At 44.6% G+C, this 23998-nt stretch overlaps 2 protein-coding genes across 3 annotated transcripts; one reads left to right on the forward strand and one right to left on the reverse strand.

Annotated features, from left to right (window-relative positions):
- Window positions 1-1053: 1053 nt before the first annotated feature.
- COIL (coilin) lies at window positions 1054-7737 on the reverse strand. The gene is made up of 7 exons (XM_054278820.1): window positions 7478-7737; window positions 5467-6637; window positions 5066-5152; window positions 4469-4516; window positions 3762-3837; window positions 2955-3043; window positions 1054-2452 (listed from the first exon to the last, which is right to left on the reverse strand). Exons 1-7 carry the CDS (start codon window positions 7735-7737, stop codon window positions 2357-2359), a joined length of 1827 nt encoding a protein of 608 aa, XP_054134795.1. The 3' UTR covers window positions 1054-2356.
- SCPEP1 (serine carboxypeptidase 1) lies at window positions 3791-18539 on the forward strand. Of its 2 annotated transcripts, none has more exons than XM_054278823.1 (13): window positions 3791-3865; window positions 8828-8973; window positions 9865-9954; window positions 10664-10819; window positions 11281-11355; window positions 11557-11629; window positions 12542-12579; window positions 12783-12911; window positions 14340-14424; window positions 15177-15290; window positions 15907-16044; window positions 17346-17509; window positions 17621-18539. In XM_054278823.1, exons 2-13 carry the CDS (start codon window positions 8899-8901, stop codon window positions 17684-17686), a joined length of 1203 nt encoding a protein of 400 aa, XP_054134798.1. In that variant the 5' UTR covers window positions 3791-3865; window positions 8828-8898; the 3' UTR covers window positions 17687-18539. The 2 variants fall into 2 exon arrangements, with proteins under 2 accessions (XP_054134798.1, XP_054134797.1); XM_054278822.1 differs by lacking the exon at window positions 3791-3865 and adding an exon at window positions 7736-7889.
- The last annotated feature ends 5459 nt before the right edge of the window (window positions 18540-23998 follow it).

A 23998-nucleotide genomic window follows, 5' to 3' on the forward strand; every position in this document is an offset into this window, starting at 1 on the left:
CCCAGTGCTGAGTACAGGGAAAGGGAAAAATTACTTCCCTTCTCCTGCTGGCCACTGTTCCTGATCCAGGCCAGGGGCTGTTGGCCTTTTGGCCATCTGGGCACACTGCTGGCTCATGTTCATGCTCACTGTATAAAGCGATGTTGGGTGGTTTGTTACAAGGGAAATCTGCTCCTAGCCAGTTCTTTTGGACTTTTAATTTAATCTGGAGAATCATTGTAAGCAATGTTGCACAGACAACATGAACTTGTACCTCCATCAGTTCTCCCTGCAGCCTTTTAACGCTCCCTCAGGATAAGCTGCAGAGGGTTGTGTGTCACAGGGCTCTGAGTCACTGCTCAGTAACAGATACAGGTGCAGGAAGGACCATGGAGGCATTTGGGGCTGCAGGGCTGTGACAGGAGCAAAAGTTCAGGGATCAGCTCTGTCATGTGCTGGAGGGTGGAGGAGTTTCTAGGAGATGGGCACGGTGCCACAGGTCTACAGCGTGGTTGGGATGTGCTGACCAGGACTTTGTAACTGCTGTCAGAGGAAAGGCAAACACCTGACAGGGGGTGGCTGACACTGACTGCAAGGGAATGCACCTGGAGAGCTGTGCTGTGCATGAGATGGGACACAAGAGCAGCTCTTAATGTCTGCATTTTTTATTTTTCCATAGGTGAACGAACACCCTGGGCTTGTCCAGACTAAGCCATCTTTCAAAGACTCAGCACCTTCACTGCATTTTCTGTGGCACCCAAGTGGTATCAACTGATATAGACAAAGGTAGGCAAATAAAAAGGGTAAATATAAACCCTCACAATTGCAGCTTCTGCTTCTGGAGCATAGCACAGGATGTTTAGAGCTCAGATGAGCAATTTAAGTTCCACATTGTCAAAGAGGGCTTGAAAGTCTGGCTTGGAGGAAGCCCAACCACTGCTGTTGTCTATAGGACAATGAAGTTGCTTCATGCAAACTTGGTAACAACGGGTAAATAAAACTCAAGATTTTACCTTCAAAACACCCTCTCTCAGGGGTGTATTTGTTTTCAAGCATCTGTTTGCACAGCCAGAGTGACTCTGCATCCATTTAATTAATGCCAAAAATGCACAGTAGGCAATGGAACAAGAGGTACTGTGAAACACTTGCATTTAGCTTTTGCAACTTCCTAAGAATTAACAAGTAACAATTTCCCTAGGAAAACAATCCTTCCATTAATCCCCACTGTCTGAGCATGACTGTGTTCCTGTCTGGCATCTTCTTTTCATCCAGACTGCAAGAACAGCCACACAAATCTAACTGAACTTTTCTCTAAAAAAACAAATCCTAGCATGAAATAATGGTATCTGAAGTGAACAATAATGGTATCTGAAGTAAACCACAAAACACAAATTCCTTTTACTTGTATAAAACAATTCCTTCACAAACAAGACATTTTAGTAGGGCTGATGCAAAAATGCACAGTACTTTAATGGATTCATGCACTAGGTCAGAGTACATGACAGCTAAACCTTAATGTACAAATTTTCAGGTGTTTGTTTGTACCTAGGGTTTGTTTTCTCCCATGTCTTCTCTGTAGGACTCAAGTACCAAGCACAGGGATTATCTGGAAGTGTAAGACTTGCCAAGGCTCCAGAGGAACATGGTGCCCCCTCAATGCTAATAATTATTAGAGCTGTCAGTGCAGTGCCTTGCCAGCACCTGCTGACCCATTCTGCTGCTGGAAAGGGAAGAAAGGCAACACAGAAACTTCAGCACTTTAAGGGCAAGAAGGTTTGCTCTGAAACCAACAACAAAGGCTTTCAGAGCCTACATGGATTAACACAGGGGGACACAATTGTGCCAGGGGTTCATGTCAGATTCCACTGGTCCTAAACAAAGTTGACACTTACCAGTAGTATTTATCTGCCTCAAAATTACAGAAGCTTGAAATCCACAGGCTTTTCTGGATGTGTTTAGGTGCACTCTTTAAGTAACTGCAAAGTCACAGCATTTGTATCCTGTGGCAGCAGCAACAATATTTATAATAATTTTCTAAATGAAAGTGACCTCTGGCAGTTATACAGCTCTAGCCAAACCCAGACATTTAAACAGTTACTCACAGTACAGGGTTGTGTTTTATCTTTTAATCAAACCATTCCAGTTCTGCAGCTTGCTACAGTAGGATATAAATATTCAACCCCAACAGAACTATATTAGACTTCCTATAATAAACAAAGTTTTCATGTATTACATAAAAACATAGCCTAAGGGAAAAAACTGTTTTTCTTTTGGCCTACTTCTTCTTAAGACAGTAACATCCACCAGTGCACCTGCCACCCTCAGAACCTGAAGGCAGCATTTCACAGAACAGATCTGTACAATTGTTCACATCTTTTCACGTCCTAGATGTTCCATTTTCAAGGCTGGATCCGTTAACTGGAGGCTCCACAATCAGTCTTGGCTCTATCAGTGCATCCCAGCTTTCAGTTATCTGAAAACAAACCACAGGCAGCACTTGGCAGGTGCCAGCAGCACCAGCAGGTGCAGTTTCTGTGCTGCTATGCTTCTGCCTAGACCTGAACAGCAGCACCACTGAACTGAGACCACAGCTCCTCCTGTGAGTCACTGATCCCACTGGTGAACCTCAACCTGCCTGATGCCCTGGGTGAGGAAAGGTGCTGGTCAGAACAACAGTGATGAAAGGAAAAGCTGGTGAGAAAGGATCTCTGTGAGACATGATGTTGTTTATTAGCCAAAACAAGAACTCTGATGAGTGGCTGTGACCCCAGGTAACTGAGTACCACACAAGAACTGATTATTATGATGTAAACACGCACGTTCTTGCTAGAAAGAAACAACTGGTTTTGCCTCCATTGGTTCAAATGAGATGCACGGTTACAAAGGGAATGTCCCTGAGGTGAGGAGAGGCAGGAAGCAGGGCAGCTGGCAGCCCTGCAGAGCTGGGGGCAGCACCCAGAGCAGGCCCCACGTACCTTGGTGTCCTGGGGCACGGCGTACTCGATCAGCTCCTCTCCGTCTGCAGACTGGTACACCAGGTCGAACTTCCCTGGCTCCTTAGCAACTGAAAACCAAACAAACAGCTCAACCACCTACAAACCAAAGAAACTTTAAATGTTTACCACAAAAGCCAATCAAAATCAGTTTGGTTTTGGGTGTTTTTTGTGCTCAGTGTCTGGGTTCATAATTGTAACCAAAAATCTTGAGGAAAAATTGAGTACTACACACCAAAATTAAGGTAATTATCTGACTACTCACTGGAAAAAATCAACCATACGTTGCTGAAATTTGACAAAAACGCTCATATGACAATTCATTAATTCTGGCCTACATGGCAACTGCAAGATACACAGTTTGAGAAACATTAATCATTGCAGGTCTCAGGAACTGCACCTTGTCATTGCAGGGACTCACTTCCACACCCACTGAAGACACACATTATGATCTCACACTTTCTCTAAAATAATAATATATTTTATTCCTTTCTGAAATAATTTCTTTCAGAAAATGAAACCACAGTAGAGGTGAGTTACTGACCACTCCAACTGACTGAAAAAAATTATTTTGTAAATACCCATGAGCATCTTTCAGCTCAACTAGCAAGGGTTAGAACTTCTCAATGTAAATACACATTTTGGGGAAGGAATGAGGAGGGGAGGGGTGTGTTGAGAATGATCCCAAGGAAATTTGGAATACTCCTGAAAGACAAAGTGTTCCTTGGACTTCTGGTTTTCCAGGTGGCAGCACATGACAACAAGCCCTTGGTGTCCCCAGGTACCTACATTGTCCTGCTGATGTTGAAAGGATCTCCAGTTCAATCTGCTTTTTTTCATCATTCCAACTGATTATTTTTGCCTCCTTCACAAAGCAACGAGAAAAGAATCAGGTAAGACACACTTCAGCACTGGATTCCATATTTACAACCAGTGCACTCCTTGATTGCTGCCAGAGGAAATGAGTATATTTGGCTATCAAATTTTCTAGTCTCCATGTATAAAATCTGCAAAGAATTAATGCTCAGCAATCTGTAACTACTGGTATCAATAAAACAAAGTTACTCATTGTCACTAACTTTGCAGTTTAAATCAGTACTTACCCAGAAACCAAGTTATTTGAAGTAGCAACAAAATTTTACTTGCAACAGTTTTAAGAACTTGCCCTAGCTTCAAATAGCACTAGACTCACATACAGCATCATTTTTCTACTTGAGGGTCTGCATTTTTTGTCATCTCTAAAATATTATTGATTATTAATAATCCTTGTAGTTGGTGGTTGTTTGTTTTTGTTGGTTTTTTTTAATAACAGCTATACTTTTAAAATTTTCAATTAGTTTTGGCTTCTAGAGTTTTGATTTTTACTGCTGCACCAGGAACAGCCTGTGGAGTGAACTGGATGCAAGGAAAAACACTGCACAGCATCAAAATATTTAAGCCCTACCTCACCTATCATAGTTCTGTGAGTGAATGAAGGGAGGAAAGAAAACCAGTACCTTATAGTCTGAAATTTCAGGACTGTAATTTTCAGTTAGTTCCAGGCGCTGTAGAAAGAAACACAAGTAACAAATTGTAACTTTTCCCAATCTTTGATGGTTCCACCTACATCCAGACACAGTTTCCTCAGCCACAGAAAAGTGCAAGAGCCAAGTCTCCTACTCCTGGAACCCAGTGCCAGTCAAGGTCCCAGGTACACATCCAGGACTTGCTGCTCCAAAGGATTTACGTTCAGGTCAGGCTGTGTGAGGAGATCAGGGAGATGGATCCCACTCTCCTCAGCTGCAGGGATTTAATTTTCATTTACTTTTTTATTTTGCAACGCAGTGTAATTATTTGTATGGTAAGATTTGCAATAACATTTACATGGAAAATTACATTGCAATGACAGCAGAGATAGCATTTATTGTGTTCTACAAATACAGAAAGTCTAAAGAAATGCACTTAACTTCTGTATTTGCTCCAAACTTTGTCAAAAATCAAAGCCAGGCTTTACAACAAGTGAATTTTCTAGAGAAACTGTTATGTCAGAAACTTAAGAGTGGCCCAAATGAAGCAATTTTAACCTACTAACATTCAGCATTTCCAGAGTTTACCTTAAAGGCAATTCTTTCTCCCACTTGGGGTGGAGCAGCTAGAAGAGGTAACACACTATAGTCTCTCTTGGGAAACTCCGCGGGATTCTGTGAAACAAAGAGCAACCCACTGATCAAATTATTTCATCAGTGAAAACAGAGGACAATGTTCATGCTGTATGGATTGCAAGAATCACTGAGAAGAGCAAGGTACATGCTTTGTTTTTAGATATAGAATACAATCACTTTATTGTTGTTTCACAAACACGTCCTCAGGCTGACAAACAGAATTACAGTAAGTAAAAAATCAGCCTTTATCCCACCTATCTATTTCTGCTGTTATGAATTACTCTCATCCTGCAGGTCCTTTGTACAGTTCAAGCTGCCAGAGAAAGGTGACCCCTGCCTGTGTCAGCACTCACCTGGACAAGGACAGAAGTGTTTGTCGCAGCTTCATTTAACTGCCTCTGTTTGTGGCCTTCACTGCTGTAGTTATAGAAGCAGCCAGGGTTTGCTCCTCTCCCATGGCCCCTCATCATCCCACGAAACCCACGGCCCCTGGGGCCTCTCCAGAAGGGATCCTCTCCCGTTCCACGCCCCCTTCCACGGCTCGGGCTGCCAAAGGATCCTTGCACACTGGCTGGCAACTGTCTAGTGCAGTTCCTTACTATGGAATTACCCAGTCCAGCAGCTGCCGCAGACTTTTTAATGACCAGTGTCTCTGAATCTGAACTATCAGAGTCTGAAGAGGAGCTCTGTGCTTTGGGAGCCTTGGTGCTGGCTTTTACAGCCACCACATGGTTTGGCACTGATTTTTCCTTTGCAGTGCTGTCTTGTGCTGGTGTCACCTTCTCATCCTCTGTACTCGAGTCAGAATCTGAACTAGAAGACTGAGGTTTGTTAGTATTTTTACTAATTGCAGTCTTAATCTTTTCAGTGTTAGACTTTACAGTCACTTTATCAGTTTTCACATCAGAATCTGAAGCAGCTTGGGATTTGTCTTTGGGAAGTGTCACCACTACAGGTTTATGGGAAGATTTATTTTCCTTCACATTTAATTCACTGCTGTCACTGTCAGACGATGTGCTGGAGGAATCTGAAGGTCCCACCCTCTTTTTCCTGGACTGTGTTGTGATCTTTTTGGTGCTATTTTTACCAGAATTTAGAGAAAAGTTCTCATTTGCCTGTTCTAAAGCCATCTTTGCTGCAGCAACCTTTGTCTGCTTTTCATCCTTCTTTTTTGTTGCCAACTCCTTCTCCCTCTCTGTTTTTTTCATCTTTTTAGAATGGGAAGTAGAGCTCTCTTCCTTACCTTCTGTGAGTTTATTTCTTCCCCTAACTTCTTCCTTTCTTTTTCTTTTCATGTACCTTTTCTGAGAGTCCCAAGTATCTACAGAGGTCTCTTCCCTACAAGAGGAATACTCAAGGTTGTGCTTCTCCTTTTTCTTTTTCCTTTTATGCTTGCCTTCATTCCTAGACAACTCTTCCTCATCCTCCTTGTGTCTGTGCCTTTTTTTGTCTTCTTTTGTTGCGTAAATAAAGCCATCATCTATCTCTTCATAATCATCTGCAACTATCTCTTCCAATTTTACTCTGTTAAAAAAAAAAACAAACAAAAACCAACGTTCAGCAGAATGAAGAATTTTCCCCACATGTGAGAAGCTCAGGCAAGTTCCCCTAGAGTGAAGATGCTCCAGCTCTTCCCTGGACAGCCCAGAACCCTCCCCTGCAGGCACAGGCTCCCCTTCCATCTTCGGGAACATTTCCAACTGCTTGGCTCCCTCCATCCTCTTGGGCATGCTGGGCGTCTCAGTACCCGTGGGCACCCGGGAAGGAAGAGCTCAGACCTCGGGGAAGCCCCATCCCCGTTCCACCAAAACCACACGGAGATTCACAGAATCCCAGAACGGGTCAGGAAGGGACCACAGTGGGGTCATCTGGTCCCACCTCGCTGCCTAAGCAGGGTCATCCCAGAGTTGTGTCCGGAGGGCTCTGGAATATCCCAAGTGAGGGAAACTCCACATCCTCTCTGTCCCAGTGTGCGGGCCCTGCACCTCATGGTCAGGTGGAACTTGTGGGCATCAGTTCCTGCCCGCTGCCCTTTGTCCCACGGCTCGGCAGCACCGGGCAGAACCCGCTCCGGCCTCGGCATCGCCTTTAGCTACTGATGGACACTGACGGTATGCGGGACTGACCCCCGAGCCCGCTGTCCCGGTCCTGCTGTCCTCATCCCCACCCCGCTGTCCCGGTCCCGCTGTCCCGGTTCCCATCCCGCTGTCCCGTCCCGGTTCCCATCCCGCTGTCCCGGTGTCCCGGTTCCTATCCCACTGTCCCGGTCCCGCAGTCCCGATCCCGCTGTCCCAGTCCCCATCCCGCTGTCCCGGTCCCCATCCCGGTGTCCCGGTCCCGGTGTCCCGCTGTCCCGGTCCGTACCGCAGCGAGTCGTTGTCCCGCACGAGGCGCGCGCTCTCGGCGGGCGGCAGCAGCGCCCCCTCGAGGAAGAGGCTGAGGCGGGCGCGGCGGCTGAAGCCGAAGCGGTGGCGGATGAGGCTGAGCAGGTCGGTGACGAGCCGCGCCTGGCCCGGCTCCAGCAGCAGCCAGCACAGCGCGCAGCCCGGGCTGGCCGGCGGAGGGTGGTCGAACACCAGCCGCAGCCGCACCGGGCCGCCGCCGCCGCCGCTGGCCGCCATCATGGAGGAGGAGGAGGAAGGGGCGGAGGAGGCGGGCGCGGGGGGCGGTGCCTCAGGGCGGGCCGGGCTGGCCGGTCCCGTGACCGCGGGAGCTGAGGGAGGGATGGGGCCGCTCCGGGCTGTGACCGCGCTCTCCGGGCTGCTGCTGGTGGCAGGTACGGGCCGGGCGGGACGGGACGGAACGCGACCGGGAGCGGGGCCTCCGGGCACGGGGCCTCGGGCAAAGCGCTCCTGTATCCCGCAGCCGGGAAGGGCAGGGCCCGGGCTGAGCCGCGCGAAATTCCGCTTGCTGGGGTGGCGGTCGGGAGGGACGGAGAGGGCAGCGGCAGTCCCGGGGGAGCAGCGAAACCTGCTTGGTAAAAGCCTTATTGCTCCCGCTCCAGTGCGCTGCTGCCTTCTGCCCTGATCCGTGAGATTAAGGGACGGAGTGTCAAAGGTCTGTTCCGTGTCCGAGGTCGACAGTAGACTGACTGCGTTAAGTGGCCAGACTTTACTGACTTGAATTATATTTTGAATTCCTTTAGAAGTGACCCTATCTGCATCTGCTCTCCCTGGGGGCTGTGGAGCGGAGCGGTCCCCGCAGACCCCCGGCTCGCAGTGCTGGGATGAGTGCGGGCGCTCGGCTCATGGCGCCAATAACTCGCTGGCTGCGGTTCGATCCCCGCCCGGGCCGGTCACTAAACGGTTGGACTCGGTCTTTTTAGCTCCATTTCAACTCAGAATATTCTGTGGTCCTTGTCAATATTGCAGCTGGTTATGGGAGTTATTTCACTGGGGCTGTGCTTTCAGCCCAGGCCTTGAAAACACTTCAAGAACAAATTATTCCAGCGATTGGGCTGTAATTCCGGCGGCAGCTCTAAGGCCAGGCTCGGATAATGCAGCGCTTAATTACACACTTCATTCATTGACAATAACTCAGCCGTGGGTGGGGGTGTAGGTATAGGCAGGTTTCTTACAGTAATTTCTTTTCACAGTAGTAGCATTTCTAATTATCACACCCAAGATTGAAATGTAATGTTTTGGAGCAGTTCTGGTGGAAAGTCCGAAGCTGAGCCTTGTTACCTAGCTGATTGTTATTGTTATTCCCCTCAAGGTGTAGTTCTGAGGCAGCCCCAAGAGCCCAAAGAGGTGTGGGGATATGTGGAGGTCCGGAGCAAGGCCCACATGTTCTGGTGGCTCTACTATGCAAACAACCCAACCAAAGACTTCACAGAGTTACCTCTTGTCTTGTGGCTTCAGGTAAGGTTTGGTGAGGGACACATAAGCAGTAATTCTTTCCATCTCATATAAGCGGTAATTCTTCCCATCTGTGCCTGGTTCAGTCTGATATCAGATATTGAATATCAGAATTCAAAACTGCCTGGTTCTAAATGCCTCACCTTGTGAATGAGGAGTTGGGGTTGAAAAAAAATAAGGGTGATTTCATTTTGCAGTTGTGGGGTGTCCTCAAGTGCCCGCCTTCCATCAAGTTGGATTGCAATAACAGAGGTTGTTCTTATCTTTCATACAACAGTAGTGATTTTTGTGCATTGTAATTTCACAGCTCCTTTTCTGGAGAGTTTGAAGTCTAAACAATGCTCAGGGAGAGAGAGTAAATAAAATAATCAAAGATTGAGGATGATTTCTTAATGGAAACAATCCCAGTTTGATAAAAGTGATGGCGTGTTCTCCACAGTACATTTCAGAAGTTAGTGCTGAATAGAATCTCTTGAGGACTTGTTCTTATTCTTCCTGGGCTATTTAATCAGTGTGAAACTCACAAGCTGTACATGCTGGTTATATTAATGACTTGCTCTGCTCTCCAGTTAGCAGATAGTTAACTTTTGCACTCCATATTTGGGGAATAAGGTTTTCAAACTGTGCTCACATAGCAGGCAGCTCACCAGAAGCTCTCACAAGTGGGTGACTGCTTCTCTGTTGAATTCTTGCTTTCAGAAATGGCATGTGTGTGCATAGCCCAAGACCACGAGGAACAGAGCCTGCTCTGCAAATTAACATGTAGTGCAAAAGCCATTTCTAAAATTTACAATCTGTCATTCTACTTACTGGCTGCCTTGTATTTTTCTTCCATCTGTCATATCTATGCCATGCTGCCTTTTAACATCTGTGTCATTTGATGTTTCCCTGCAGGGAGGTCCAGGATCTTCAGGCTGTGGGTATGGGAATTTTGAAGAGATTGGTCCATTAGACAAAGAAATGAAACCAAGAAATACAACCTGGGTACAGTAGAGTTCAGCTTCTAACTACTAATTACAAATGTTTGTTTGCTTGTGTAAGCAGATGATCACTACACAAAAAAAAAAAAAAAAAAGAACAATTTTTCATTTAAAGTTCAGTAGAACTATAATATTTCAAGTTAAAATATTGTGGTTATTAAATTAGCTTATAGGAGTAGCCTTGTTTAGAACTGAGGGGTAGACGTTAATTTAATTTAATTTAATGAAGTATGTCTATTCCATGGAACTGTGAAATGCAGATGTCTGGGAACCAGAGAGGAGGGAAATTGTAGAAAGTGTTCTTTCAATTCACAGCTTCATTGTGTGCAGTCCCAGAGCTTTTTCTGGGTGGCTGGCAGTGTAAAACCTATGACTTATAATTACAGGTCCAGTATGGCCTTCAAGGGAAAACAAATTACAGCTGCCTGTGAAGGTGGAAGTTTAATTAGAGCAATATATTTGTGCTCTGAGTTAGCAATAGTCTGAAGTACTCTGGAGTTCCCCTAGGTGACCTGGATCACTGGGAGTTTTTGGGTGCATTTCTCGTTACAGATTGGGCAAATTGAAGGACTTTCTGTTGCACCTAATTTTTCTGCAGGTTTTTTCGGGTCCAGGGATTTGCTGGCTCAGTTAATCATTTGTGCCATCAAAACTAAGTTATTTTGCTGGTGCTGAACTGAGGTTTTATACAAACCTTCTTTCTGCTTCTACAGTTGCAGGCAGCCAGTGTCTTGTTTGTGGATAATCCTGTGGGCACTGGATTCAGTTATGTGGATGATTGTAGCTTGTTTGCCCAAAACCTTACCACAGTAGTTTCTGATATGATGGTTTTTCTTGGAGAATTCTTCAAGTGTAGACCTGAATTCCAGGTAAGTGAATTGAATTCTTGTTTACTGTTGTATTTTTCTCTGCTTTTCAATAGAATTCAAAAAGAATTAGAGAACAGACTTCCAGATGAGCAGTGTTTTGCTGCTAGGTAGTGTGTAGTGCAGGTAAAACCACTGTCTCTTATTTTTCACATTGCAGAGTTGTATCTTGATTTTGGGGTTAGTTAGAAAAGCATTGGGGTGGATCATTGTCTGTTGAGTGATCTGAGCAGCATATACAGGATCACAGCTGCTTACAGTTCCAAAATGCTTCAGAACCAACCCCAGCAAATCACCAGGATGTTATGGAAATCTAATGTACAGCTTAAAATAAGAAAAACATTAAATGTTTGATGGTGAGAGGTGAACAACCAGTGTCTGGGTCCTGTGGGGTGTGGGAGATGGTTGGAGGCATCTTCTGCCCTCCATGCAATGAGTTCCTTGTGTGGTTTTTCTCTCCCCAGACCATCCCATTCTACATATTTTCTGAATCTTATGGAGGTAAAATGGCTGCTGGGGTTGCTTTAGAGCTGCACAAGGTAAGTACTTGGAGGATACAGTTCACTTTTCACTTTAAAACAGGTTCTACAAGTACTTTTATTTTCTGGATTATGCTGTCCCTATTGCCTAATTCTCAGAGCTACTTACTTTTTTCACTTCATGAAAACTGATTCTAGAGTCATGAATAGCTAAAATTTAATTCTTGGTGTTTTGTTTTGGTTTTCCTACTATTCACGAAGGCTGTTCAAAAAGGGACCATAAAGTGCAATTTTATGGGGACTGCTCTTGGAGACTCATGGATTTCTCCTTTGGGTATGTTTAAATTCCTCACTCTGTGGATGATTTATTGTTGTTATTTTGTTTTTGTTGGGTGTTGGAATCATTGCATGAGTGCCTGAAGTCAAAAAGGCCATCCCTGCCTTAAGTGAATTAACTCTCCAGTGAGTCTGGTAAATCAAAAATAAATACTGCAGCCTTGCAAGTCTTCTTGTGACTTAAGAATCTCTCTTTAGAATGTGTCTAGATTAGGAAAAGTCAGAGAGCAGGATTAGCGAGGAGCACACTTACATCTGAAGTGGAGGGATGGTAAAATGTCTCTACACATCTCCTCAGCCTCTGAGGTGTTTTGTGAGAGTCCTGTGCTGAAATGTGACCACCAAGTGATTCACAAGGCTGCAAGTGAGATTTGTGTCTGGTGGAGGATAAAAAGCAAATGAAAGGGCTCTTGGTCCTTCAGTGCTATTGGCAGGGGCAGCCTTCCCAGATTCTCTGCAGCACAGAACAACCAAGCAAACTCTTATCTGTCTGCCATCAGCTGATCCTTCAGAATTTACAAACAATGTTGTCATAAAACAGATCTGGTTTATAACTCAGTTTTTCTCTTGTGATTTCTCAAACAGATCAGTTTAGATAATTCCCATCCTCTTGTTAGAGCTCTGGCAATGTGCTGCAGTGCTGGGGGGGAACATTTTGGTAGAAACTTGTTGGTTGCTTGAAATAAATTTCACTGATTAACTGATAGGGGTTAAATGATGTTGCAGGATTTGTGAAGAACCTGCTCTGTGGCACATAACCTTAGGGTTAAACAGAGCTTACTGATTAATTTTTACTGATTAATTCATCTCCATTTATTTTATTGTTGCCCCAGTAAAGGAGAAGTAAATTACATCTTACATCAATGATTGATTGTCAGTTTGATGTTTGAAATCTGTTCTATTTGTTTAGACTCTGTGCTGTCCTGGGGGCCCTACCTTTACAGCACTGTAAGTACCTTCTTAAACTCCTGGTCCTCACCTGATCCCTTGTGCTGCCATACAGAACAAATGGGTGTTGAATTTTAAGATTGGATGTTGAATTTTAAGGTTACCTCTTGGCCTGAATAAAACCTCAAAAGCCTGGAGGCTGTTAGCAATAAGTGGATGTGGAGTTGTAATTGAAGCTCTCCTTCTTTGTGTTTGTCTTCCAGTCTCTCCTGGATGATAATGGTCTAGCAGAGGTGACTGCTGTTGCCAAAGAAATAATGGATGCAATAAATAAAAATCAGTATGGGCTGGCTACTGAGCTCTGGGGCAAGGCTGAAGGTGTCATTGAAGAGGTGAGATCTCTGACTAACATTAAGAACTAACTGCTGCCTGGGGAGGCACAGGATTTCAACTTATCCTTTCTCTGAGTGCTGAGCTGGCATGAATTCTTCCACTCTCTGCCCAGTCATTTTTGCCAGGATTTGTTGTATCCCAGTGCTGATACACAGGAGTGTTTGCTGTGCCCTGCTGGGAGAGTGACAGAGAAAGAGAGCAGGACAGCCTTTGTGGTCTTCCAGAATTGCACTGAAGTTTCAGCAGACAACTCTAGTCTTCCTGATTCCACAGTTTCAATTTAAATAAACTAGATCTCCTGGAAAGCTTTGAATATTGAAAACTGCATCCACCAAGACACGAAGTTAAGCGTGTGTCTCTGTTTGAAGAACTACAATAGGTGGACAGGATGGAAAGGAACCTCAAGGTCTGGTACTGTGGGTCACTGCATCTCATTACTTAAAAAATTCCAGCATAAAAGACTGGTAAAGTTTTGCTTTGGTTTCTCCTTAAAAGGTTGCTCCAAAATCTCATTCTTTGTTACATCTCATTCTTTAGTACATGTAAGGCTCTGGCTTCCTTGGACAGAAAGGTTAATCTGGGGCCACTTTCTGGTTTTTTGGTTTGTTTTTTTCTTTTCTGTGATTCTTAACTGACCGTGCCTTGCACATAGTTGGTTTCACTTCTTGCAGTTCAGAATGAACTTTTGGTTCCTGTTTTACTTTTCAAATGCACTTGGCTTCCCCTCTCAGCTGTGATGGTGCTGGCAGGTGAAGGCACTGCAGTTCTTGTGCAATTGTTGTTGTGAGCTGATTTCTGACCTAAGCACCAGAACTTTAAAAACTCAAAAATCAAGTGAAGCAAGGTTCAAGAATCTGGAGTAACTTCTGTAATGGCAGCACTGCTCACATTTGGGTGCAGGCAGCCTCTGTCAGCTGCATCAGAGCTGCCAGTCTGCAGTGCCTGGGCACATGCAGCTGCCACAGCTCCAGAACAGGGGGGGCTCATACCCAGCACCACGTGTTCCAGGAAGCATTTTGGATTTTGGAGGATTGCAGGATGGAAGGATGTTGAGCAAGAGCAGCACCAGACCAGACCTGGCAGAAGGGGCTGTCTAAGAGCATCACCTGGCACTGCAGCTCTGTGCCATGAGTAATGCAGGGCAAGACTTCCTGTAGCTTCACATCTGCTTCAGAGGGTAAATAGCATCTCTGGCACAACCCATGTGTGAACAACACAGGCTTGAGGAATCTCCTTCTCACCTCTCAAAGCAAATGTAGAACTGAAATTTTTCCACAAGTATCTTCCTGGTGTGCAGGTAAAGTGACAGGTCACAGGGTCCATTATTTAGGATTTACTTCTTTTTTTTTTTTCTTTTCAGGAAAGGCTGTTCTACATCCCTGAGAGATGTTTTTATTAGTGTTACTGAAATTATCTTGTGTTTTCAGAACACAGACAATGTGAACTTTTATAACATCTTGACTAAGGAGGTTCCAGAAGTGAAATCAGATGAACAAGAAAATCTCCATCTCAGTAAGTTGTATTTAAATACTTGAACTTCTGAGGCCCTGTGTTTCCATCCACATACCTTCAGCTCTGACAGTGGAAAGTCTCAGTTAGCACATCCTTAAAATGGATGTTGATATTCTCTCGAGCAGAACTTGTTTGCTGTTGCATAAATCAGGACAGATAGGAATGTGGAGCAGCCCTATAGATGACACCTCCACCTATACATCCTGCACAAATTACAGCAAGGAAGAAGGCAATATAATTGCAACATTATTTCATGACCTTTTAAGTTACTTCCTCTTACTGTCTTTCATTTCTGTCTTTAAGACAGGACACCAGAGTGTCTCATCAGTAGAAACAGTCTGATTAAATTCTTGCTCTGTGGTTTTTGTGCATCAGTGTGAAAAACACACGTGTAGAACTTCTTTCAAACTCTGTTTCTGTTGGCTTCATAAGGGAAGGTGAAATGAACTCCTGAAAGTATCACATTGCAGCTGAAAAATAACTGGTCTGTTGAGAAGAGCCAAGTGGTTAAAGCAGAAGCTGATGCCCAGAAAAAGTGCAGTGTTAGCTAAAAGTAGGAATGGATGGGCTCTTCCTGTCCTAAGTAAGGGTTGTCTTCAGTGGTTTCTAGTAAAAGTAAGCAAATCTCTCTCTGTGGTGGTGCATTTTCATTAGGAAAGGGTTTGTTGGCCATGATTGACACTGCAGATTGTTATCTGTGCAGGATGGTGTGCTGAGTGTGCCACTGATCAAAGCGTGTTCCCTTTTTGCAGTGCGGCTTTACCAGCGCCATGTCAGGAAAATGCACCAGAGCAGCCTGGATGAGCTGATGAATGGGCCCATCAGAAAGAAGCTGATGATCATTCCTGACTGTGTGAAGTGGGGAGGTACTTTCCTGTCTGCTCACCTGATGAGTTCATCACCACTGTTACACAATTGCATCCTGTAGGGGAATACTCTGGCACTGGTCACATTCAGTTGTCCATGGGGCTAAGGAGGGGATTTGTTCTCAGAAATGAAGATGTTGTGGGACAGGCCTGTGGGAGCAGATGTGGTTCTGGTTCTGCTGCTTGTATCTATCTTTAGCCAAGTAACTAAAAATACAGGGGGAAGGAGGAAGATCCTCTGCATTTCAGGAACTGGTTTCTGTCTCTCATGCAGTCTTGCTGAAACTCCTGTCACTTTTTCTGTGCCAGAAGTCTGGTATCATATAATGATGGATCTTATGGAGGAGGGGGTGTAAAACAGCCTTAAAGGGCTGATGTCAGCACTCTGTGTGTGTAAATAGGAGCCAGAAGCTACAGCACTGTCTGTGAGCTCCAGTGGGAGCACAGCTGCTGTCTGCTCCTCCTGTTCCTCAGACTGATAAATCACTGCCACTTTTGGCTAGGATTGTTTTTTGTGCAGCTGTGAACTCCATTTTAAAGCCATTAGCCCATGCTTCTGTCCCAGCTTGGGGATACATCCTTCATCACTAAAATTTGTTTTTCTGGTTCCAACCAGGTCAGTCCAAACAGGTCTTTGACAACATGGCTGAGGACTTCATGAGACCTGTCATCGATATTGTTGATCAGCTTTTGGCAGCCAATGTCAATGTTACAGTCTATAATGGGCAGCTGGACCTCATTGTTGACACCATGGGTGAGGAACCTTTTCCCTGGGGGTGGAAACAGAACATGTGATGAGTAGAATGTGGAGCTGTCAGTATATTGGTACCCAGATTTCTCTAATCTCCTGTGCAAACCTCTTATATGACTAGCAGTGTTTAAATACTACAGTCATAAATGAGCAGCACTTAGGATGTTTTGCTTATATCCCTCTGAGAGAGGCAAATCCTTTACCTCCATTATACTGTTGAGAAATGGATCTGCCACTTCAGTAATTGCTTGTTTCAGTGAAGCCAATAATTCACTTAATCCTCCTGGCTAAGCACATAGATGTGTGTGTGTGTATGCTCATTCATAGGCAAAGAATGCTGGTAATTAATGAGGGAGGGTGCAGTGGAAGGGTGATCACACCTGCTCTCAGTGTAGGCTCCTGCACACTTTGGACTTTGTTTGCTGCTTGCAAGATGCTGGTTTGCTCCAGGGGCAGTTTGGCAGCCAGGCCAAGTGCTGCTGAAATGCCTCACAAGGCTGCTGTGCTCCCTTCTGCTGGTCTTTTCTCACTGAGTTAAAGAATCTGCAGTCACAGACTCCACAAACACCTTCCTATGCTGTGGAAGGCTTTATTCCTTGTATGTCTCTGTCCACTTAGATATTCAGATGCCCTTCATGAACAGCACAGCAATCAATAAATCCAGGAAGCATGGTATTTAGGCTGTCAAAACAGATGAGCAGTTAGTGATGCTCCAGTTTATCACATTTTCATCTAAAATTGAGCTGTTGTTAACATGTAAATTCTTACAGCAGTTCACAAGTAGGATAAAGCTTTGTCCTGCTTGGAGTCCTAGAATTGATCTTGTTGCTGTCTTGACCTCCACCTTCTCTAGCAGCACCTGAAACAGAAAGCCTTTTCAGTCTCCTCTCAATGAGTGTCCAGAAACAGAGAAACAGTGCCTCTTCTGATTTCCAGGAGGGGAGCTTGGTATGGCTGATCCCTCTCCATGGCAGGACGTTCAAGGTGTTTGAGGTGCAAAGTGAAATATGTTGGAATTTCTAGGGCACATGTTCAACTTGCACAATCCTAAATCCATTTCATACACACCTTCACTGTTTGCTTATTTCCTTCTCCCCTCCATTGGTTTGTTTCAGTTTGGCCTGAATTTTCCTAGGCATAAGAAAATTTGTTTTAGGATCTGAACACACAGACTCTGTGCTAACTCTGCTGTACTGGTACCCAGTTCAGGGGGTGTCCAGTTGAACTGGACTCCCAAGCTGCTGTGGAACCAAGTATTGGTAATTTCCAAGTATTGGTAATCAGTGCTGTCCTTGTTTCCAAAGGCCAGGAGGCATGGATCCGGAAACTGAAGTGGCCTGACTTGGAGCAGTTCAGCCAGAAAAGGTGGAAGGCACTGTATGTGTCTCCAGAATCCACTGAGACTGCTGCTTTCCACAAGGCCTATAAGAACTTTGCTTTCTTCTGGATTCTCAAGGCTGGGCACATGGTAAATAATCAAGTCCTTGGGGTGGAATCAGCAAGAAGGCTGAAGATGTGTGTGTAGCTGCTGTCTGCTTCCTCATAGCAGCTGCTTATCCTGTGCTGTTCTCTGTGCTAGGTACCAGCTGACCAAGGAGAGATGGCACTCAAAATGCTCAGGATGGTGACTCAGCAGCAGCACTAGGGAGGGGAGCTCATCTGGTCTGGCTTCCTGTCCAGCAGCAGGGCTCTGCAGGAATGTGAATCTGGATCCTAAGCCAAAGGAGGCACAGTGGCTGTTTGGGTACACAGCCTCCCTCATCTTGCTGATACTGTGCACAAGTGCTTGTGGAAAGGTGGTTTTTTCCATGAATGAGTTATTGCTTTTGAATTTTTAAGCTGTGATTTGCTGCCTTAACCTTGTCCATAAATGACTCTTCCAGAAGGAAGTCCCCTGCCATAAAGAACAAGCCCTGAACCTTTGCCTGGGAAGGATTTTGTGCTCTTGCCCTTCCCTGAATGCTCCCTTGTCTGTTTGCACGCCAAGAGTAAAACTGATTTGACTTGATTTGCTTTGTGTTCCTCTGGGAGAGCTGACCTGAGGCTGTGGAATGTTCCTTCCTATGTCCTCAGGCTTGAGTCACCTGGCTGGATTCAAGATGAAGCCATGGAAATGCCAGGACAGAGGACCTGCCCTAGAGGAATCACAGTCCACCTCAACTTGCTGAGGTGCCTGAATTAGGATCCAGGATTCTTCAGTTTTTCTGTGCTCTGGAGAGAAAAACATCCCACAGAGGAGGATTTGTCCCTTTTCATCTGACCATGTGTTTCTTGTTTCCATTCTTCTTAATGCCTACTGCTCAAACTTTGCCTTTATCCTCAACACCTGAAGCACATCCAGCAGGAATTCCTGCTTTTCTGTGTCCTGAAGCAGAAGGCCTTTAATACCCTCTTGTACCAAAGAGTCCCAACAGACAGAAGCTTCTTAAAACCTTCTGGGTTTAGCCAGAAGGAAAGGAGCATTATTTGAGCAATAACAGCATAATTCTGAAATATTATAGGAGAAGGATATACAAAATCCTGATCCATGTCTTTTGGATATTTTTTTTTAATTCTTGCAGAGACCTATTATTTTGAAATTTTTTTTTAATATAATACATAATCAAGAAGAGACTGGTCAGACATTTGACTTTTGCTATGGAGCATGAAGTAGTTTTTTTTTATTGGTGTCTGATAGGAGGCACAACAGCTCCTTCCAGCTGTCAGCAACTCACTCACTCCAGCTACTGAAACTGTCATGAAATACCTGATAGCATTGTCTTAGCAAGAACTGAGGCACTGTCCTGGTTTATGGCAAATTTGTGAGGAAACTCCAGAAGGGTCCCTCTAGAAAGCAGATTCAAGCCCTCCCCTCTGCTGGTTTGGGAAAAGATCTCCTTGGAGAAAAGTGGGGAAAAAACTGTTTATTTAACAAGCAAAGTATTCACAAGCATAAAAAATGAGCAATATTAAACTATAAAGCCTCTCTCTATTCTGAAAGGATGGCAAATTCAGGAAGTCCTTGTTGTGGGGTGTAGCTTGGCTTGCTCAGTCTCTTATCAGTCCCTCTGGTGCTGGAAAAAGGGGTGACCAGGCCCATGTGGGCCACAGGTGTGAGCTCCCAGGGTTTCCTGGGTTTTCACTCCACAGCAGGTTTGAAAAGTTCCAAGAAAAAAAAAAACCACAAAACACACAGTCCAGGGAACTTCACTGCCTCAGCTAGCTAAAAAAATAAAACTAACTAAAAAGGAAAGGAGAGCTCTGTCCTGCTCTCTGTCCGTGCTGCAGACAACAGAGTTCAGGAGAGAAAAATGCTGAAGCTCTCTGTCTCTGTGTTTTGAAAACAACCACCTCAGACATTTCACTGCTTCTCCTTCTCACCTCACTTCACTCTCAGATCTAGTTTTAAAGGTGCAAAACTTATTTCTGGGCTGAATAGACAAAGGGGATACAATTCAGCATCATAGAGTAACCCTAGGACAGGCCCAAGGCTGTGTGAGCACTTGTGCAGTGACCCAGCAGCTGCACTATTGGTACCTAATAATTGCTTTCCTTTTTCATGTTCCCTTCCTGTATTATTGAGACCTTTAGCAATGCAGATCCAGATTTGTTTTTTGAAATTCTTTTTTCAATAAATAGGTCTAATTCATTTCTCTTCAGCATCACGTTGATTTCACTGCTTGAAAAGGACATTATTTTCTGCTTTGACTTTTAGGTGAACAAGAGGAGGTTGCTACCAGTGTGTAAATTTGCATATCTGCATTCTTTGAATATTTTAAAATAATTTCCTTAGCAAATCAGTATGTTTTTGCCTGGGTAATGTGCTGGTGTGGACTGGGATAGAGTTAATTTTCTTCCTAGTAGGTAGTATGGGCTATGTTTTGGATTTGTGCTGGAGGTTGCTGATAACACAGCTGTGTTCTAGTTGTGGCTGAGCAGTTCTGACCAGGCCTTTTCTGCCCTCACCAGACCCCACCAGTGAGGGCCCTTTTGGGGGCACAAGGGTTGGAGGGGACACAGCCAGGACAGCTGAGCCCAAGGGATGTCCCAGGCCAGGGGTGTCAGCCTCAGCTGGGGGAGGAGAAGGAAGGGGGGACACTGGGGTGATGCTGTTTGTCTTCCCAAATAACTGCTGTGTGTGATGGAGCCCTGCTTCCCTGGAGAGGGCTGCACACCTGCCTGCCCATGGAATGGTGAATTCAGTGGTGAATGAACTCCTCCTTTTGATTTGCTTGTTGCCTATTAAACTGTCCTGATTTCAGCACATGAGTTTTCTCACTTTTACCCTTCAGTCTCTCCCCCATCTGTCTCAGGGGGAAAGTAAGTGTGCAGCTCTGTGGTGTTTGTTTGCTGCCTGGGGTTAAACCACGACAGCAGTTTGAGTTGGTCCTCAGTCCTGTTATATACAACATTCTCTATTAATCCTAAATTAATACTATTGGGCCTGAGAGAGGAAATTAACTGAGAAGGTGATCTCTTCAGAAATCAGTTTAGTGCTGTTCTCACCTCTCTTTATCAAATGGGACATTGATTCATTTGCCATGGGCTGGTGCTCAGTCACAGGCTTGAGGCATCTGTTCCTTCTCCTGCTTTGTTTTAGCTTCAGCAGGTTTTTCTGTTGGCAGAGACAGCTTGTGATGAAAAAAGATGGTGTCAAGAAGGCTGGTGGTAACGATTTCTTGGTTTTAGGGGCTATGCCAAATCTAAATGTGCTAGAATGAAAACCTAGGGAGACAGGCTTTTAACTAGGGTTCATTGAAATGCAAACAACAAAGCAGCAATCCATTAGCATCAAGGAAAATTTGTTTTACTCCAGTAAAGGCTTTGTCACGGGTGTGTCACAGCTCTAGATCCTCACAAAGGTAGGTCACCTGCCCAGCAGGTGCTGTAAGAAATCAGTTGCTTTGAAAGGAGTTCAGGTCCTGCTGTGTATCTGATTGGCAGTGACATCATTTGTCCACTTTGATTTCATGCACTGTGCCTTTTCCAGATAAGGGCAGTCACTTGGCAAATCCATTAGAGTGATTCATTCTAAATATTAATAAGATATTTTACAGATGCTGGATCACTCTGAAGGAAACAGCCCAGTGTTTGTATTTCATCCTCTGCAGCTGTAGGCTCTGATTGCATAGGTAGCCTTATTTTGCTCACCATCAGTTTAAGTTAATTTTCACAGGAACAGATCTCTGTTAAAATTTGGTAATTCAGCATGCTGCTTCAGCATGAACAGTTCTGGCTTTCTATAACAATCTACCTTCTCCAAGCCAGAGAAAGAAACTTAGAAGTTTCTTTCAAAGCCACAACAAAAGAAGAATGTCTGTGTGCTGAAGCAAGATGGAAATCTTGGAGCACTTCTTCGTTGTCATGTTGTGTCTGTTACCCTGTAAGTATTCTTATTTATGGCAGCACAATTTTTATGTGTCACTTCTGAACTCTGAGACATATTCATGGTTTTCCAGAGGGGATTCAAGAATGGAGTAGCAATTTATCTGGCCCACAAACTGATGCAGAAACAGTAAGAACTTCAACAGAGCAGAGTTCACTCTCACAAAGTTTCTCTGAACCTGGTTTTAGCATTTGCTGTATGATAGATTTGATAGTTAAGGAGTAGTTACAGGTCTTGTGGAGGAACAAATGAACCATTTGGTCATTGCTTGGAGAGGATTTTTTCCTTTGTGGTGGGTGATTGAGGTAGCAGAGAACCATGTTGGAGGAGAAGGGGTGTGTTAGCATGAACACCTAATGCAGCAGTTTTCAACCAGGCATCTAAAACATTGCCAAGGAAAGCAAAGCATGCTGATATATTTCATATATTGACCATTACTCTATACTGTGTTTAAGTAATTCAGTGGCAAGCATTAGCAGAATTGATTATTGAATTAACTATAGCAATGGTCTAAACCAGCTGGGAATACTCCTAAGCCATGTCCCACCCATGGGGGACCTCTGAACTTCCACCATTGGTCTGAAATGCTCCTAAAGTGGCAGTCTTCAGGACATGCCTTTTTTTATTCCCTGCTCCTAACCTACTTGAGGCTGGAAAATAAAGCACTATAAGGGCACAGCACTGTGTCTCAGAAGACAAAAAAATACAGATTCCAGCTAATGTGTCACTGGCTCTGCTGTTCAGTATTTCCATCTCATTATTGCACAATTCTGGATGCAAAGCACACTTGTGGTAAGGCAAGCTTTCGGATGTAGGACTTGTCCAAATTTCACTTGGATGTCACGTAGGCAAACACAAGGACAGATTCACAGGGGACTTGAAAAAACAAGGCCAGAGAGGCAAACATCACACTTTTACTGAAGCTGATTCAAAACCAAGAGCTCATTTCTCCCCTAGTTTTTATCCTCCAGTTTCAACACCAACATTTATAGGCAGATTCTGTTCTGAATAGGGCTGTATTAGTTTTTAAATGCTGTGAATCTTCTAAGAGGCAGCTGGAATAATTCCATCTGCAAACTGTGGTGCCTAGACTTGACAATTCCTACCACTCATTTCTGAAGGCAGCTGTAAAGGTATAAAGTTCATCTATAAAGGTGCTGGAACCAGCCTGGTTAAGCTGTTTTCTATTGCTTCCCTGGTCCTGAAGTGTCCTTTTTAGGGCCATTTCTCTACAAGCTGTTTGCAGTGTCTTTGAACCAGAGTCAGCCCCACTTGGCCTGTGGATGGTCACAGCAATAAAGATGCTGCACCTACATTCTCCTGTATAAATTTGTTCTGTCCTTTATCTCCCATTATCAGCCAGCTTGGACTCATCTCCCTCCATCTGTTTGGAGACAACACAAGTGATGACTGACATTAGTGTCAGTATGGTATACCATGTTCTAATTTTATTATTCTCTCCCATTTCTCCTTGCTGAATACAGCAATATCTGGGAATAAAATTCCTGTAGTCAGCTCTACTAAAACTGCAGATGGAATGTATGTATTCAGATGTGTATAGTCCATCTTGGATAGGACAAAATCAGCAAGGTGTTAAAACTTAATTTGAAGCAGTAAAAGATGACTTCCAACTGTGCATTTGTTGTGTTATGGGTGAGTTAGGCTAAAACAAAATACACTGGGTGGTGCATCCTCAGTTTGTTACAGCTGCTAGACGATTTTCCAGATGATTCATTTATTTTTTAACAAATTGAGGGAAGGAAAAGAGGAAAAATGTCTGGGAATCTGGGGCTTAGGTCTATTAATGTCATTTCCTTGTTAGAGCCAGAGAGGAATGTCTGTGTGTCACCTAACAGCCCAATTTGGGGTAGAAGTTGAAGAGAGCATGACTGCTGCTACTACACTGGGTCTGCTTTTCACAGAGTTTTCCTGGAGCTTTAACTATTTTATTGCTCTCAAGAGGTTGCCAGATGTAATTGTATGTTATAACTGATGGAATGTACCCTGCCCAATGACTTGGGGCTGCTCAGAGACAAGCGGGCAGGCGCTGTCCTTTCCCTGAGGCACAGGGAGGTGTCTGGGATGCACCGAGAGGAGAGGCTTGGCCCCAGGGCACCTGGAGGACTCTGGGATGTGGAGAGGGAGAAATCTCGTCCATTCAGCTCGGCTTTAGGTTGATTCCTGCCAGCCTCGGCAGGCGGATGCCCTGGTTTGGGACAGAGGTGCAGTGGAGTGAGCGGCCACTCGGTGGAGTCAGGAGACCTCGGAATGCCAGGGGGACACGCTGGCCTTGGCACCTGCAGCCCTGCTGCTGTCCCTGGAACACCGGCAGTATTCCTGTGATCCTGGGAATTCCCAGTGGAATCGGCTCTATGGAACCTCGACAGAGATTGTTTATTTTAGCTGTAACTTCGGGAGGACAGGTAGTTTGGTCATTGTGCAATATGTGTGCTGTAAGAAGAAACAAATAAGGCATTAATGTGTTTGAATTTAGTGCAGTTGCTCTCTAGCTGGGCTCATCTGACATCATGCTTAATTCGTAACCTGGCAAGAATGCTGTTGAAATCAAGCAAGAGCATCACTCTGTGTAAA

Source organism: Melozone crissalis, unplaced genomic scaffold, assembly GCF_028551555.1.
Source record: "Melozone crissalis strain CALT ecotype California unplaced genomic scaffold, PUWL_Pcris_2 ptg000026l_1, whole genome shotgun sequence".
NCBI lineage: Eukaryota > Metazoa > Chordata > Aves > Passeriformes > Passerellidae > Melozone > Melozone crissalis.

Bases quoted from the DNA above. Each gene is read 5' to 3' on its own strand.
- SCPEP1 (XM_054278822.1), top strand. From the start codon at position 7,736: ATGGAGGAGGAGGAGGAAGGGGCGGAGGAGGCGGGCGCGGGGGGCGGT. The intron at 7,890-8,827 runs GTACGGGCCGGG...ATTCCCCTCAAG, and splicing joins CGGGCTGCTGCTGGTGGCAG to GTGTAGTTCTGAGGCAGCCC. The intron at 12,580-12,782 runs GTAAGTACCTTC...TTTGTCTTCCAG, and splicing joins GGCCCTACCTTTACAGCACT to TCTCTCCTGGATGATAATGG.
- COIL (XM_054278820.1), bottom strand. From the start codon at position 7,737: ATGATGGCGGCCAGCGGCGGCGGCGGCGGCCCGGTGCGGCTGCGGCTG. The intron at 5,153-5,466 runs GTGAGTGCTGAC...TTTGTTTCACAG, and splicing joins ACACTTCTGTCCTTGTCCAG to AATCCCGCGGAGTTTCCCAA. The intron at 3,838-4,468 runs GTACTGGTTTTC...TGCTTTGTGAAG, and splicing joins CTGAAATTTCAGACTATAAG to GAGGCAAAAATAATCAGTTG.